Source organism: Eupeodes corollae, chromosome 2 (assembly GCF_945859685.1).
Source record: "Eupeodes corollae chromosome 2, idEupCoro1.1, whole genome shotgun sequence".
Taxonomy (NCBI): Eukaryota; Metazoa; Arthropoda; class Insecta; order Diptera; family Syrphidae; genus Eupeodes; species Eupeodes corollae.
In genome coordinates this window covers 81,078,424-81,096,233 of record NC_079148.1, presented here as the reverse complement: position 1 = coordinate 81,096,233, position 17,810 = coordinate 81,078,424, and the positions used below count along the sequence as shown (strand labels likewise).

General features: G+C 32.7%; 1 protein-coding gene across 1 annotated transcript; it reads left to right on the top strand.

Annotated features, from left to right (window-relative positions):
• Window positions 1–6,123: 6,123 nt before the first annotated feature.
• Window positions 6,124–17,655, top strand: LOC129946496 (homeotic protein ocelliless). Its single transcript, XM_056056712.1, has 3 exons — window positions 6,124–6,580; window positions 16,805–16,919; window positions 16,988–17,655. The coding sequence occupies exons 1-3, from the start codon at window positions 6,374–6,376 to the stop codon at window positions 17,497–17,499; spliced, it is 834 nt and encodes a 277-aa protein (XP_055912687.1). The 5' UTR covers window positions 6,124–6,373; the 3' UTR covers window positions 17,500–17,655.
• Window positions 17,656–17,810: the final 155 nt, after the last annotated feature.

Genomic DNA, 17,810 nt, shown 5'->3' with positions numbered 1-17,810 from the left:
GAAGAAAAGGAAAACAAAAATTAAGATACTGATAAAAATTGACGTAATTGGGATTTAAAATTTGTAATGTTGTTTATTCTCTTGATATGGCGGGGCAAAGAATTCCACTTACGTGTAGCATTAATTCAAAATTGGCGCTCAGATGTTAGGGAGGCATATCGGGGTTGAAGCAACTGGTCAGACCTAACTGAAGAAGCCCTTCTTATTCTCTCAAAAAGGTAGGGTGGTTGGTGTGTAAGCAGGACATCGGAAAACAATGATAAGGTACGAAACTGAAAATAGTTCTCTAGCGGCATGTGAAGTAAACTACATATTTGTAAAATGAGATACTCTGTCGTATCTACGAAGCCCATAAATGTATCTGATGATGCTGTTGAAAATGACGATAAGCTTACTTTTGCATACAAAGTTACAACTCGAAAAAATTTCGCAGCCATAGGCCAAAATTGGAAGAATTAAACTTTTTGCAAGCATTGCACGCGTCTTCATAGGTGTATAAGCCTGGGAGACCCCAAGCATGCGTAATACTCCGTATGATGATTTTCCAATTATAGCGTTAATATGCTTATCCCATGTCAAATTACGAGTAAAAATGACTCCAAGATTTCGAGCAGAGTCCATATATTCAATAGTTGCATTGTTTAAAATAATTTGTGGGAAGTATAACAAATCCAGAACTCTTTTAGATATAACTGAGCACTTAGATTTAGATGGATTTAATGTCAGTCCGTTAAACTGTGCCCAACCTGATAGTTTTTCAAGGTCCTCGTTTAAGCGGTAAGCACCATCTTCAATAAGACAAAGATCGCAGACGAGATACATCTGTACATCGTCAGCATACATATGTACTGTGCAGTTATGAATTACGGAGGGAATGTCGTTTACATATAAAGAAAAAAGTAATGGTCCCAGAATTGATCCCTGTGGAACTCCACTAGTGGTTGGACGAAAGTCAGACAACCTGTTACCTACTTCAACTGCTTGCATTCTTCCGGATAAATAGGAAGAAATAAGTTTTACTGCATCAGAGGAGAAGTTATAATGCTGGCGAAGTTTATTTGCGAGGTTGCTGTGAACCACAGTATCAAATGCCTTCGAAAAATCAAGGAGGACTAAAAAATTAACTTTATCGCAATCCAATGCTTGACGGAAGTCCTCTATGACATCAAGCAGAGCCGTAACATAGCTATGCTTCTGTCTAAATCCACTCTGTTTTGGAGTTAAAAGATTGTTCTCCTTAAGGAACTCACCTATTTGATTTTTCAGAATCCTTTCAAAAACTTTTGAAAGAAAAGCTAAAATAAAAATTGGCCTATATTCGCTACACTTAGCATTTTTGGGTATAGGTATAACTTTTGCCAATTTCCAGTCAGTAGGAAACTCTCCAGTAGTAAGGATAGTATTGAAGATATGAGTGATATACGGTAACACAACGGAAAGTATAATTTTTAAAAAGGAAGGGTGCATTTCATCGAGGCCTATGGCATTTTACTTTACTGAAAGTAGGCTTTCAACAACTTCAATACTGCTAACACCTGTGAAGCCAAAATTGGAGGAAGTATTTTGCGCTGATAAAATTTGAACTGGAAGCACAGAGTTAGATAGAGAAGTCGGCAGAGGAGTACAGACGAATTTTCTATTCAAAAATTTACCGTCAACATTCTCGATATGACTAGGTTTTGATTTACCAAGCCCAATGTTTACCCGGATAAATCCTAGTCTTAGCTGAACGAATTTCCATCACAACTCTATTGAAGTGACTGATATATTTGTCTAAGTTCAGGTAAACGATACATTTTCCACGAGTTGTACGCTCTATCACATTGCTGCATTAAGAAACGTATTTCACTGGTGAACCAGTTGGGATCTTTTGATTTGTTTTGTAAAGTTTTTAAGGCAACGTGTCTATTAAAAAGTTGAGCAACATTATTATTAAAAAACTGCACCTGCGCAGTGGACGAAGACAAGTTAAAAATATTGTGACAGTCTATATTTCGGGTATCTGCTTCGAGTTGGGAGTAATCAATGTTTTTGAAATCTCGATATTTGTATGTCATTACTACTGGGTTGAAGATAAAACTATAGGTAAGAAAAATTAGATCATGTTTGGAAAAACCAGGTGCAGAAAGCTGATCATAGAGCAAAACTTTATTCTTATCATCCACCAGAAATAAATCAAGAAGAGTTGGTTCTCCGCCAAAAAAGTGGGTGGGGATGTTTGTATTAACTGATGTAAGATCAAGTCTACTGATCTGCTCAGAAAAAATATTTTCGCATAACAAATTGTAATTAAAGTCACCACACAAAATAATTTTGGGACAATCCAAAGTAATTTCCTCCAATAGTTCATATAGAGGTGATAGATCTATATTTCTATTAGGCCTGTAAATTTCACCTATGAGTAATTTATCATTGTTCCCAATTACATCAACGAAAACATACTGAATACCTGTACTACGCGCAGAAGAACATCTTAACTTACATTTAATGGTTTCCTTGACATACATTGCCACCCCACCACCCAGGCGATTTCTATCAGATCGAAAACAACGAAACTTTGGTTGTAATTTTTTGGTAAGTTTTCTTAAGTGTTTTAACATTAAATTTTGAGTTAAATTGGTAACTTCTTTTTTTTTTTTTAATTAAATTGTGTTTAATATTTTCTTCTTATGACTTTAAAAAATGTAGAAAATTTATATATGGCCCACCCTGGGCCATATTTAAAACCAGGTGGGCCAAATTTGACGCAATTTTTTTAATATGATTTATGAAGTTCCTCTAAGTTTTTGTAATGTTTCTTTTTTAGGTACATTTTTTAAAAGCTGCATTAAAAATGTTTTATTAGAATGTTAAAAAAAATGAATTAGACTTAAATGTATGGTAATATATAAATATTAAAATGTTAAGTGTGGATCATATTTGCCGCACTTAATCTACTTATTCTTGATTAGACAATAGACATTTAATACTTTGAGAACCGGTTGAAATTGAACAAAATTAGATACAATTTAAGAAATTACTCCAAAATTCAAACATTGAAAGTTAATTTTGTATATAATTTTGTTTTTTTAATTGTTGGTAGATATTGACATTAAGCCCCCTTTGGTTTCATTTGATTTTAACAGAAAATTCCGGGTGTGTTTTAAATGCAACAGAAACAAAAATAGAACAAAGTTAATCATGTGTTGTATAATTTAAAGGTAAAACGAGAATTTTTAATCCAAGTAAACTACCTTTATATATTTATGTAGGTATGTATCGATTTTTTGTTTTATTTGAAACAATTATCCATACCTAACCTACCAATTCTCCTACCTATCTCCCCTTTGACATCAAGTTAAGAAGATTTGAATACATAACCAATTCCCTAGTCAAAATATAATATGTATCCTTCCTGCATCATTTTTCTACATGACATCAAGTATGCACATATCTAATTATGATACCTTCATTTCTATTAAAAGCGAAAAAGAAGCTTGATTACCTAATTAATACCTGTAAATGATTTACCTACACTTTACGACTCTATTGTCATCCTAGTACAATGACACCACCCACAAGCAAAGCATCAAAATATACATGTGCATCTACCTGTCGCTTATTCATTATACCAACCAACAACCCCTGTCAAGCCACATCTGCTTATTATTATCATTCCGTCACAACATTCAAGTTTTCTTACGCAGCAATCTGGGAGAAACTTTGTGCTCCTTTGCCAGCTCACAACATCTAACAACCTCGTAGGTACTAGGTAGTCGTTGTTCGTCCCTGCCACTGCCACAGCAAGAGCAACTGCATGACAAGCCATTGCCATCACTGTTCCCACGTGTCCTAATGAATTTGCTGCAATAACCATTGTTTTGATTTTAATTTATTATTATTTTTATAGAAAACTTATTTACGCAACACAAAAACTTAATGCGAAGAACAATAATTCATATTTCATAAGGCGATGCATTATGATTGGCTTCGAATGCCCCGCCTCCCTTGTTGTAACAAGATAAATTTAATTTTAAGCGCAGGCGCCATTATTAATACCGGAATGTGTGTGCAATGCATTGCATATTAATTTTTCGCGGAAGTATAAACAAGAACAACGGCAGAGTCATTTTTTTGTTTTCATCCCCATTTGTTTATAATATATTTTTGCTCGCGCCGTTGTATTACTAAGAAGAATAGACAGACACCATATTAAAAATAAGGACTAGCGTGGTGTAAAAATCTAATAACATTGCATACACTCATAAACTTGTTCTCGCACTCGTATTTATGGTATATCGAGAGAGGATGAATTGTTCTATCTGCTATCATAAGGATCGTAAATGCATCTGTATGAGTTGGCGGTTATGAAATGTTGTTCTTACAAACACAAAACACCCATCTCGTGCTTCATATCGTGAATGAAATATTTTACAAGGAAAAAGATAGGGTGGATTGTATAATCATAGGAAAAACGCAATGCCTTTCAGTAAGGATTTCATTGCATGCTACTCCTCAATGATTCGAGTAGCTGATTTCCTTGGCGATTTCACACAAAATTTTCATTGGTGAGCAAATTTCCTACTGGGTTGTTGCTTTTCAGAGGAACGGCAACGAAGGGGTTGGTTGCTATTGTGTGCAGTAATTTTAACGAGATAAAACATAGATCATAATAACATAGGTCTTTTTCTCCCTCAAGTACTCGTATGTCCTACACAAGGTATACAAATTGTATTGTTCATTTTTTAAGCAGAAAGCACCCAACAGAAACAACTCCCACCGATGCGATGTGTGTTTATGAAGAGGCAGTGTTACTATATGTGGGATTCTTGGTGAAGAAAGCGTATGGCTAGCATAAATAGCATTACCATGTTAACAATTTTGCAATCGGGACTTGCGATCTCTGAATTTTCCAAAGTTCTTGAAATATGTTAATTTTTTAATACATCTGCATTTTAAATTTGATATTATTATTAAAATAAAAATATAAATACTCAAAATAAGAAACACTTCCAAAATGTTTATAATTATTTTATTCCTAATTCCTAACATTTAATGGCTAGCAAAAAATTGTCGTCTCAAAAATGTAGTAATTAAATATATTTAAAGATGCCTTTTGTACTAAAAATCAAACTATAGTCTAATAAATTGTTATTTATATATGAAATTTAGCTTTCCAGTAAATAAAGGAAAATATTTGGATGAACACCAGAATATCAACGTTAAAGAACAAAAATATCAAAAAAAGATCTCCGCGAAGGTTTTTTGTCACTGGGTTTTGGTTGGTAGGAAAATACTACTTGGAAAGAACAAAATTTGTCTGTATTCCACTTAATGTTTGATAAAATTAAAAAAAAAAAAGTCACTAAATTAGCTTTTAGCTTCATGACACATTAATTGTCAGTTTAAAAAATACTACTATGTTCAATTAATCAATTAAGAAGGGAAAAGGCAATTTTTAAAACCGTTATAAATGTATACTAAATTCCAACAAATAATATTTTTTATAATTAGTTATATCTGCTCGTATCTTATATGAGTCTTACCTAGGAACTATTGCTTTTGCGATCAACGCAATTAACGACGAAATAGGGTGTTCGTATTTTTCCGCGCTATCTAAAGAGATGTATATTTTTTATTTTTTTAATTCAGACAACACATTTTTTCATTGTTCTATTATTTTTTTCAAAGTTGGTAACTCTGGTGCCCATAAAGTATTTTTGTATGTGTCATAAAATTGTAAACAAATTATGTTTCGTCAATGACTGGTTGAAATCAAACCAAACCAACACACACAAACACTCTCAGCGCCGTGTCACTTAGAATAGTTACGTTGAAATTCCTTATATATATCAGGTACTTTTGGAATGAACAATGGGGGAGTAGGTCCTGGGGATGAAAACGTTTAAATTTTGATTTGCCACTGAAAGAAAGAGCGAACACGGCCTAATGGCAAGGATACTTCAGGATGCCAAACAGCCGAAGCTAAAGCCGACATAGCAAGTGAAAAGAGCAGCTACAACAACACACTGCAAGTGGGAAAATTTTCATCGAGTAATATTATTTCGTTTGTTATAGGGACGACTCGTACAATAGCTTTTCGTTTTCGCTGTTGGTTTTTGCAAGTTTTTAGTAGCATTTTCATGGTGGCGTTGCGTGGAAGGATATAAAATTTTATCAGAAACGGCCAGTTAAAATACATTGTGTTGAATCCAAACAACAGTTCTCGTTCGGACGCGAATCCAATAACATCGTCGTCTTTTATCCAAATTAACTTTAACAAATTACGGATCATTTTATGTTAATAAAATTCGTAAAAAATAATAATTATTTAATATTAAAATTGTGTATTTTTAAATTTATATAATTAAGAAAAAAAAACTAATTATTTTAAATGGCTGGACCATTTCTGTCGCCTTTGCCTGGGGATTTATTAACTGAATACATGTTTGGCAGAAGGCGCCAAAGAAGAAATCGCACAACTTTTACTCCACAACAACTTCAAGAATTGGAGGCCCTTTTCCAAAAGACACACTACCCGGATGTGTTCTTACGCGAAGAAGTTGCACTTAGAATAAGTTTAAGTGAAGCCCGAGTTCAGGTAATAAATGTAAACATTTGTAATGCCTCATCCAAAAAAATAATTAACATATTCTAACCCATTAGAAGTTAAAAACAAGTATCAATAAATAAGACCACTATAACTAAGAAATTTAATCTGAAGTGTTTTGGAATTTAATAACGTACCGGTTTGCCGACAATATAGATTATAAAAAAGTATATTTACCGTCTATGCATATAAAATCGGTGTATGACAATATCATTAAATATTTTAGTAATCACAAAATCACAACCATTTTACTTTAAGAAATATTGGACGCAAATCATTTTTGTATTTAAAAATAATTAGATTTAAAATTATGGGAAAAGACTATTTTAAAATAATTTTAAAAATATATCCGAATGGTATGCTTTTTAAAAGTACTTAATTGTATACATTTATAGTTATTTGTATATAGGTTTAATAAAAAAAGATTATCTAACTCTTTTGATTTCCTATTGATTTCGTTACAAAATAAACTTGAAACTTTTAATCAAGATAGTATTGATCACAGCTTTTCTTTAGATATTTAATTTTAATAAAATTTAAATTTTGACTAAACTTAAATGGATCTCCTATAGGGATGAAAATTTTATCTTTGACTTTCTAATCAACGGCGAGGCCTATATTACTCAAAGAAATATTAACCTAGGAAATATTTGCAGTCGATTTTTTCACGGAGTGTTTGTAATCCTTGCTGTAGGACATTTAAATCATAATAATCATTTTTTTTTGTGATAGGTGGGAAAGGTTTTATGTTATGTTATGTTATGTTATGTTATGTTATGTTATGATTAATTTATAAAGTATTCTTAAAATTTCCTCTTAGCAAACTTATAGCAGCAAAGTTACATTTTTTTAATTATTTATATGAAAATCAACGTCCTGTCATTGCCGTTATTTATTATTTATTTTTTTGTTTTTTATTATTTATTTGTAACATTTATTTATTATGCATAAAAACATCGATTAAGGAATTGTACCCAAGGGCGTGTATGCATCTTTCTAATTCCACACTTTTCTTCACATTTTCTTTTAATTATGTAATATTAATTGGTTTACATATTGTAATAATAATATCAGCCTAGTTAAGACAATTGTTTTGTGACAAATTCTTTCCTTCAAGAACAAGCCATGTGTACATGTCCATTTTTATTTGTAATTATTTACTGCTACTACTACACCATTTTTTTTTTTTTTCATTTTGGGAAACCAAAATGTGGTTTTGTTCAGAATAATTGAATAATAAAACTTAAATTTTTTGAGTTTATAAAACTCTTACAATATAAACCAATGCAAAAATTGACACTTTTAAGACAGTAACTAGAGCACATGGTCTTATTTTGATTTGTATCTTAATGTACTTTTTTCCAAATGTACCTTATACATATATTTTATTTCGTCGATAAAAATTAATATATGTACATATCTACTTTTAACTTATCTTCTGTAAATGAAAACACTTTGGCCAATAGTTTCTTACGATATTATCCAAAATTGTGATAATCTTCATGTTTTTTAAAACATAATTTTGTTGTAACACTATCTATAAGAATATTAAACTGTAGTAGTGGATAAGTATAAGTACTATTCTGTGGTAATCAATATACATACAAATAAATTCTTAATTTGATAAAATTTCATTTATTATTTGCGTTTACTAACACTTAAGATACGATATCTTATAAAATAGCGCAAGTATGGAAATATATGTATGTGTAATTGAAAAAAAATATTTTGATATTTTACTGTGAATGTCCATGAGAGATAAAAGGGTTTAAGTATAAATTAAAAAAACAGCTCACAAGTTTACATGTAATATAATTAAATTCATTGAATGAAACAAAAATTTAATTCAGAGAAATCAATATTTTAAAAACAAACTATAACAGTGAACAATAAGAAAAAAGATCAGATGCACTCATCCTATAACCATCGCTAGTCCTAATCCGAAGACCAAGAGCTTTGTTTAGCGCGGCATACGAATGCTTTTGTAAAGGGTCATTGGTTGAGGTTTTTGCATTACACTGCAACAAAAAAAATATTGTTTTAAACCAGAAGAGATTTTCGGGTGTCACACCATTTATTTGTTTACAAAAGTGAGAAATATGGTCATATGGTCATATTTTTTTAATCCAAAGACGTACCTCGCAATACTGTTATATACAACGCATCCAAATAACAATATTGGTAATACTAGTATATCTGCGAGTTAATGTTTAAATAAGTGTAATTGTTTTACTTGCCCACAATATCCTTAAACTTCCATAAATATTTCCTATCATTGAAAGAAAGTGTTGTATTTAATACTAAACCCTATTTTTTTCGGATTTAACATACTCGATTGTACTTGTTTCGTGATGGTGAGTGCGTAGGACTCTTATGCCAGAGGTCTTGGGTTTGATCCCTGCCTGTGCATTTTTTTCTTGATGGTTAATGCGCTTGCGAGGAATTGAAAAATCTTTCATGAGTAACTCTTGTCATGAAAAATGCTTTCTCAAATTAGCAATTCGGATTCGGCTTAAAACTGCAGGTTCCCACCATCAACATTAATCGCATACACGAATAGTTTACAGTTTAAGCCACTAGGCCCTAGTTCTCCACGGACTGTTGTGCCACCTTATTTATTTATAGTCTTTCCTCACTAAAACACTCACGTCCAATTTCTTCACATTGGTCCTATGTTGTCGTCGCGCCCAGTTAAGCTAAGCCAGGCGGTAAAATTAACCTTGCATTTCTTTTCCTTACTATACTTCTGAAGAAATCGAATCATAATAATTCTATTCCAAAAGCGAAATATTTGTATGCTAAATTGTGTTTAAATAAGTTTGAGATCTTAGAAAGATAAACTAAAAGCCAATTTATTTGATACTAGCTTTTTACCCGCGGCTTCGCCCGCAGTGGAGAAATTAAATAAGTATGAGAGATAAAGGGTAAGGGTATAATAATAGAAATGAGTCAATATAATAACTAAATTTTATTGCTTGGCTGAGATCAACAATTTTTAAAATCTACTGCAGACAATGAAGTTTCAACACCTTAATATATGCTTATTGAAATGCAACAAAAAATGTTAAAATATATTTCACCGTAACAAAAATAAATAATTCTGAATTGTAAAGAAAGAAGAGTCCACCACTGCCGGAGTCTATTTTACGTAAAACTTGATGGAAAACATGATTTTGCTCTGGGAGTAATTGAGGGACTAATTCTGCCACTTCATGTTGCAGTGCTATTAAATCACAATCTAGTATCTTCTAAGGCTGGACATTCCAAAATCATCTAATTTTTTTCCAACCATCGTAAAAACCTTGTTTTCTATTATAATTAGCGTTTTATTGTAGACATGTTCATTGAAAGTAATGTCTGTGTGTACTTGCTGCAGTTGATGTAAAATATCTTCAGCCATGTATTCATTGTACTTATTCCAAAGAGTTTGAGGGTTAGACAAACAATTTTCTTATTTTTCGTAAATTTTTTTTATTTTTTTTTAATATAAAGTATCCTATGTTGCTTCTAATACCTTCAAGAGTGTATGTGCAAAGTTTCATTGTAATCGGTTAAGTAGTTTTTGCGTGAAAGCGTAACAAACAAACTTACATTCACATTTATAATATTAAGTAAGTATGATAATTTATAACCCCAGTAAGGTTTACAAGAACTTCGAATATACTATTATCTAATATTTATCATTAGTAGGACCGAAACAAGCATTTGAATATTTTTTTGTTGGGCTAAATATTTTTGCAATTGATTTGTTTCTTTCAATATTCAATATTTCATTATTTATTGTACTTCCTAGATTAACATAAGATTTATTTTATTGTGAAATGTTTGGATGTGGCAAAACGATACAGTTACGAAACCCAAAATTACTTATGTTACGAAATACCAGATTTACAAAATACTAAAGTTACTACATAAATGACTTAAGGCAAGTTTCTAATACCTGATTGTCCATCTGCCTAAAAATAACCTTCCAGTTAAGCCTATTTTCTTTTGAAAGTTGATTAGAAAGTAAGTCACGCAAAATCCAAGAATACTTGTGTCTGTACCTGATTTATCAGTGATTTATTTAAATTATAAATGGAATGAGTACTATTTTATAATCATTTAAAATAAAGGATTTGTAACTTGTGTGAGGAGTTTTCTTTTGTAAAAAATGTTTTGGTTTTTTCTATGCGAGCAGCTGAAGGCAAAAGTTAGCAAGTTTGAAATTAATGACACCTGGAAAAGTAACTAAAAATGAAGTACTTTATGTTGCTTACGTACCCGTAGTTCTCGCCGGTAATTATTTATGTATTCCTATTAACATAACTATAAGCTCAAATTATAACTGCACAGCTCATAACTTTTTCTCGGATAGGTAATAGATGTCAGCATTCTTCTTAACTCAACTTAAACTGATAATGAAAACGAAAATTAGAATATGATAAGAAACGATTAAATGTTCATGACTTTTTACATTACCCGGACAAAGGTTGGTTTCTGAAATATAAGGACGATCCTGGATGTAGAAAGCGAAGGACCACAAAGAGCAATTCGGGGAGAGTACGATAACTTTGGCGACAAAGTTTGATGACGGATTTGTATAGAACAGTTAAAAACAAGAATTTTGTACTATTGGAGGGGGGGGGGGTCTATCTCCCCCGTTTAGGCGGTAGGGGCAATTTAAAAAAATATGTACATTAAATGGAAAAAAAAATAATTAAAAATAACGGTAATACTTACAATTAAGTATTATACCTTTTTTTAAAGTCAACATTTTTGTCTATTAGCTTGTTTTAAAATCAAGTCAAAACTATGCAATTTGTGCAAAAAAAAAGAGAAAAAAAAGGGTTAAAGTGTAATTTTTCAATACTTCAAGATTAATTACCACTGTTTTTATTTCAGAATTTATTGCTCTTATTTGTTTTTTTGATCAAAAACTGAAAACTAGATGATTGTATGTCTTTTAGTTTTTGAGAAAATTTAAAATTACAAAAACAAAATATTTCAATTATATTACTTTTTCCTTGCTTAAGTATAACGTAGGCTTATTTTGATAGTAATAATCGAATAAGGATTAAGATATATTCATCTTGCACGCACTCCAACTTGCACCCACCCCAAATCCTATAATGAAGCCAAGCAGGGGGGTTGCAGGCATCTCACTGTTTGCATCGTAAAGTCAAGTAAAGCAATTCATTTAGCAAAACCCAGAATGCACCACGAGGATGTAGAATTGCATTGAATTCCGCGTCCCAGTAAGTTAGCCTTTAAGTAAGTCAGGAGTTAGTAAAAAATAGTCACGTCAATTTTCAATGTGTTGAGATATGCAAGTCTCGTCAGTGAATTCATCGTCCGTACTAGTATCACTGTGGAGTTCGTTAAGTTCGTCATTGATGGTCAAGAGCCGAGGTTGTTTTGGCGGTAACACATCTTCTAGGTGTTCACTGCGAACGTCGAGGGGGTCGAAGTGCTTTAGTTGCACTTTCTTTTCCATCAATCAATCATCTTGCACCCACCGAACCTTGCTCCCTTCTAACCTTGCACGCACTTCAACTTGCACCCACCCCAAATCCACTGTTGCATACCACCAAACTCGCATTGTTACTATCAAAATAAGACCAGTCAAGCAAAAAAAAAAAGAATTAAATTAAAATAGTAGTTGTGGTTATTTTCAATTTTCTCAAAAACTAAAAGACATACAATCATCTAGTTTTCAGTTTTTGATCAAAAACAAATAAAAATAAATTGATCAAAATAAAGCAATAAATTCTGAAATAAAAACAGTGGTAATTAATCTTGAAGTATTGAAAAATTACACTTTAAGCCTTTTTTTTTACTTTTTTTTGCACAAATTTTGACTTTAAAACAATTTTTTTCAAAAACTGCATAGTTTTGACTTGATTTAAAAACAAGCTAATAGACAAAAATGTTGACTTTAAAAAAAGGTATAATACTTAATTGTAAGTATCACCGTTATTTTTTAATTGTTTTTTTTCACCTAATGTACATATTTTTTTAAATTTCACCTACCGCCTAAACGGGGGGAGATAGAAGCCCCCCCCCCCATCTGATAGTAAAAAATGCTTGTATTAAGCCCCTTTACCAAAAACCGTTATTATATTTTGTCGCCAAAGTTATCGTACTCGTGCCAGCAATTCTTGAGACAAGAAGTAATCTGAATGTCGACATTTCGCGATGAATCGGTACTTCAAAATTCAAATTCCCGAATAGGTACAACACCTCCCATCCCAGTAGGAAAGATATACATGTGTATAAACTGTGGCCTGATTATGAGGTTCGAGGCGGATCGTTTTCAATTCGACCTTTTAAATTCGACTCGCGCCGTATTTCTTTATTAACGAATTCGCGGCGAAGCGAAAATAGTTGTTCCTATATTTCACTGATTTGACACTTTTGGTTTGACAGCTTTCCACAAATTTTGTTTTGTTCTGATTGAATTTGGTAGATTTCCTTTGATTAATTCAATAAACAACATTAAATATAAAAATCAGAATCAATTATGGTTCGCCTCGAATTCCATAATCAGGACCCTGAATCACTGTAGAACAACAAAGCGGTAACGTTAAACGGCATTCTCGCAGAATTATAACAAGTAGCACCAAGTTCATTAAGCGAAATGCTGCAATCGCTCATGGTTCTTTTAACATTTTCCCAAAGAGTAGAAAAAGGGAATGATTGTTCAGTTTAAAAAAAAAGACTTGATGAAGTACAAAAATTGGAGAGATATTTGCGTTTTGCCTGCAGTGGCCAAGAAGAGAAGAACACTTTAGACAACAACTTGAAGAAACATCTTTGTACATGATAAAAGGAATAAGATGGACCATGGACGTTGACAACAACTAGACTACGCAGGTGATGTATGCTTACTTTCTAATGGGATAAGGGATCTCCATTAAATGACAATAAGTGTGGAAGAAACAAGCAGAAGTTATAATACTGAACTCTAACACGGGAAAAACTAAGATGATCAGGAGCATTCAGTCATCCTGTCTGAAAAACATTGCTCAACAACCAGTGGAAAAGGTAGAGAGTTTCCAGTGTTTTGGAAGCATTGTCTCCACTGAAGATGGATTCGAACAAGATATCGGTAGCAATATCGAAAAATCTAAGCAACATTCGGCATATTTTTGGATGTTGGAGAAACAATTCTCTCAGCTTGATGATAAAGTTACAACTGGTCCACCTAAACATGGAATCAGTACTGTTATGCGAATGCTGCAGCACCTGGAAAACAACAGCTACGATTACTAGGAAATATTAATAGGTGTCAACAGGGGTGTCCAGACCAAAGAAACTTTTTTTTTAAATATTTCAGAAACAGAGAAATATTTCTGAAGAATTTCTTAAATGATTCTGAAATGTTTTTTTTTGGTCTGGAGTTCTCATTCCGAATAGGAAGTTTATAAGTTTAACAAGATTTTAAACAGGCAGAAAGTGCATGAGTAGTTATAAATATAAAATTTCACAAACAATGTGGATCAACGAGAATGTTATCCAATTGATAAAAATGAATAAAATAAAAAAAACTTTTGACGAAAATTTTTAAAATAAAATAAAAAAATCTGATTTTTATGTACATAATTTTTTCGTGATGAAACATCACGACCTAATCAGTGCTACTTCTCTACAATCAATTTTCACACACAAAACTGGATAAACATTTCAGAAATGATTCAGGAACCCATTGACACTTCTTTACGTAGGCGCAAGTGGCAGTGGACTGGAATCAAAGAACTTTGACCATGCATACATTTTTTAAAAACAGATTTTGTCTGTGCACATACGAGTATATAATACGACAAAGTATTTTGACTACAATATCATGACACATACAATATTTTGACCGCAACCCTTTTAATAAGTGTTTTTGAATTGCCAAAATTTGGTGGCTGTACTCTTGATAAATTGAACAGATCTCATTTGAAAACAATATGCTTTTAGTTTAGAAATTTCATAAAGGGACAGAAACACACCTACTTGTTCATTATAAACTGTGGTTGTGGTTTGACAATATACAACACCGTTATAACTTGCAAGTGGTTGGATAGGTAGTAAGAAATTGACTTTACTTCGTCTTTTGATGTTGACTTTATCTGTTACAAAATGTTACCTACAAATTGGAACATTGATCTATACTTTTATCCTTTTCTTCATTCTTGATCATATTTTCAAAATCTCAAAGCATAGCATCAACACCGAAAACTAAATCCATAGGTATGAAATAGGAGTTGCTAAGAAAAGAGCTCAGTCCCAACTTGCCAGGACTAGGACTTTGAGTTCTATTTTAAGGACTTTAATCGGTTCTTACCATTCAACATAGTCGACGAAAACCAACAATCCTATCTTCCCGACTTACACGAAGTGAAGTTTGCCATTTCTAAGCTGGTGGACTCATATCTTCTTTTTTTAAAAACAAATTGTTTTTTACAAAAGCTTAAAAAGTTATTGAAAAAGTTTTTAACGCGTACCTACAAATGCTTCGTAGGCGTATTTAGAGATATCATGTTTGCTGTAGAAGTCTTACAGTATATTATTTTCACTTCAAAAAAAAAAAAAATTTGGAAAAGATTTATATCAGGTTTATTGACATTTTTCGAAACAAAGCTCAGTCAAGTTTTCAGGCGCTCTGCATTTAAAGGAATAAACTCAAACTATTTACTTCACCTTCAAACTCCAGAATCAATAAAGTAAATTCAAATTTACAATATTTTCTAAGCCTGTCAACTAGGAGCTTATATAGCGCCACTTTGGTCGCTCGAGGGAGGGCTTTGTCACTTAATTGCTTTCTTAGCTCAAAGAAACAGCGGTTCGTTTAATTTTTGCGTTCATAGCGGCGCCTAGGCAGACGATGTCCTTTACTACCTCAAAATTACGTGTATCGATGGTGAAGTTGATGAAAACATGGTGGGTGTCGATTTGATGTTCTTGGGTTTTTTCCAGAATCTGCCATAATGTGAATATTTGATCGACTGTGGACTTTCCTGATTTAAAACCAAACTGATAAGGACTTATCAGGTTGTTGATGATGGGCTTTAGACGTTCACATATCACGGCAGAGAAGATTTTGTAAGCGATCTTAAGTAGATTGATGCCTCTATAGTTTGTTCAGTTTAGTTTAGAGGGTCTGACCATTGTAGTGTTGTAGAATAATGAAGTTAAGTAGAGTAGTAGTGTATTAGTAGAAAGATTTGCTTGGTGTATGACCTGCAGGGTTTTGATCTTATTTTTTAAGAACTAGGAAAATATTCCAAAATAAAAATAGGTGAAAACAAGTTGCGTGTGAACACTTCTCCCCTGTGGGCAGTATATAATTTTCGAAAGAGTTTTCCAGTCCACCTATTCCCGACTCTGGGCGCCATCTGACCCGCAGTCTTTTTCTACTGCACCGTCCCTTTGGATTGGAGTCAAAGACTTTCCGGTCGCTCTACATGACCTATGTACATAAGTCGTTGGACTTTTATTTCTTTGACCAAGTCACTTTTAAATAACTAATTAGAAAAATCTTCCGATAAAAAACACGGTCCGTGAGTCAAATTGACGTCTATAACGGTGCATAAATATAAAATATAATAGTTGCGTTAAATCACGTGTTTTGCAGATACCCTATGTTCCTATTCCTAAGATTGAACGCAGCCAATATGTCATTGATAAGAATGCCTTCGATGTCTAGAAAAATTAAACATTAGTAAACTTAGAACTTCTGTAGAGCTGCATGGACGAGGAGGAAGAGGAAACAGTCCAACACATTCTGTGTACATGTCCAGCACTCTCCATTAGAGGGAATTACTTTCTCGGTAATCCCTTCTTCGATAACACCAGTGAACTGGCAACGATTGACACAAAACGTCTCTCTAACTTTATTAAAAGTACAAAATGGTTTGTTTAAATTCATTACTCTCCCATGAGTAACCTCATTATTGGTATCACAATGGACCCTTGTGGTCTACGTGTGTCAATGACATCTGGACAGCCACTCCAACTTAACCTAACCTAACCTAGAACTTGGCGTTTTTGTAGATGTCATTACTTTTCATGTAAGGCTTAATTTTGATGAATGTACATAGGTTTTTTATTTCTATCAGAACTCCGCTGAATTGTTTATATTTCACAACAACATACCTTAATATCTTGAATATAAATAATAATCAAGAATATTACAAGAAATTAAGTAGATACTATTTTATCAAACGAATTAAATTATATCATTTACAGGTTTGGTTTCAGAATAGAAGAGCAAAGTGGCGAAAGCAAGCTCGTCTTCAATTGTTACAGGATGCATGGAGAATGCGTTGCCTTAGCCTGGGCTCACCACCAGTTATCGTTGGAGGTACTTTTTCAATTGCCCTCTTAAAATGAAAGCACAAATATTCAAAATAAAAAACTTTTGTCCCTAAGGTGGTCGTGGCGCCAATAATAATTCTAATGAATCAACAAGTGCCAGCCAACAACAAATACCAGAAAATCTATCTAGTTCGGAAAAAACAAATCTACCCCCACAACCACAGCCAAATAATTCCACAGGGCCATCGGATAATGGTGGCTCTACAGATGCACAACAACAGCATCACTTTACCATGATGCATCCCGCCTTCCAGAATCAAAACAGAACAATAGATCGAAATGCAGAGGCCTCCGGAGCCGGGGGTGGTGACGGTAGTGTCATTGGAGAATTTAACAACTGCGAAAAAACCTACACAGAATTGAAAATGTATAAAGACCAAAACGGTCATGCATCTCTCGATGCGCTGCGAAATCACAACATGAATGGAATGGGCTGTGATGCACGCTCTGGCAGCCTTAGCAATTGCTCCGATACTGATGGTTCTGATTCAGAAGAAATCGACCTAACGTCAGGAGCATGCATCGATTTTTCAAATAACAATAAAACTACGAATGGCTTACATTAGACACGTGATTTGAAAAGTTTTAAATGCCTTTCAGGTTCATCTGCATCGTCTATGGTCGTGTTTAATTTCGGAAGCACTTGTGAATAGAAAAAATAATGTTTAAATAATATTACTCATTTGATTTTTAAAACTATAGACTTTATTATTTAGCTGAATAGATTTGTAAAAAATAAAACATTTTATTTTTTTTTAAGTTTAAATTTTAAAAAGAAAATAAATATTAAAAATAATAAATTAAAACGAAAATATATATTTTCCAAAATGTATGTTTTTTCTTAAATTATGTTATTATTAGCTACGCATTGGATTCA

What these genes read in the sequence shown, in the direction of transcription:
- LOC129946496 (XM_056056712.1), top strand. Translation starts at nt 6,374, where the DNA reads ATGGCTGGACCATTTCTGTCGCCTTTGCCTGGGGATTTATTAACTGAA. An exon ending in TAAGTGAAGCCCGAGTTCAG is followed by an intron (nt 6,581 to 16,804) that starts GTAATAAATGTA and finishes TATCATTTACAG; the next exon opens with GTTTGGTTTCAGAATAGAAG. An exon ending in ACCACCAGTTATCGTTGGAG is followed by an intron (nt 16,920 to 16,987) that starts GTACTTTTTCAA and finishes TTTGTCCCTAAG; the next exon opens with GTGGTCGTGGCGCCAATAAT.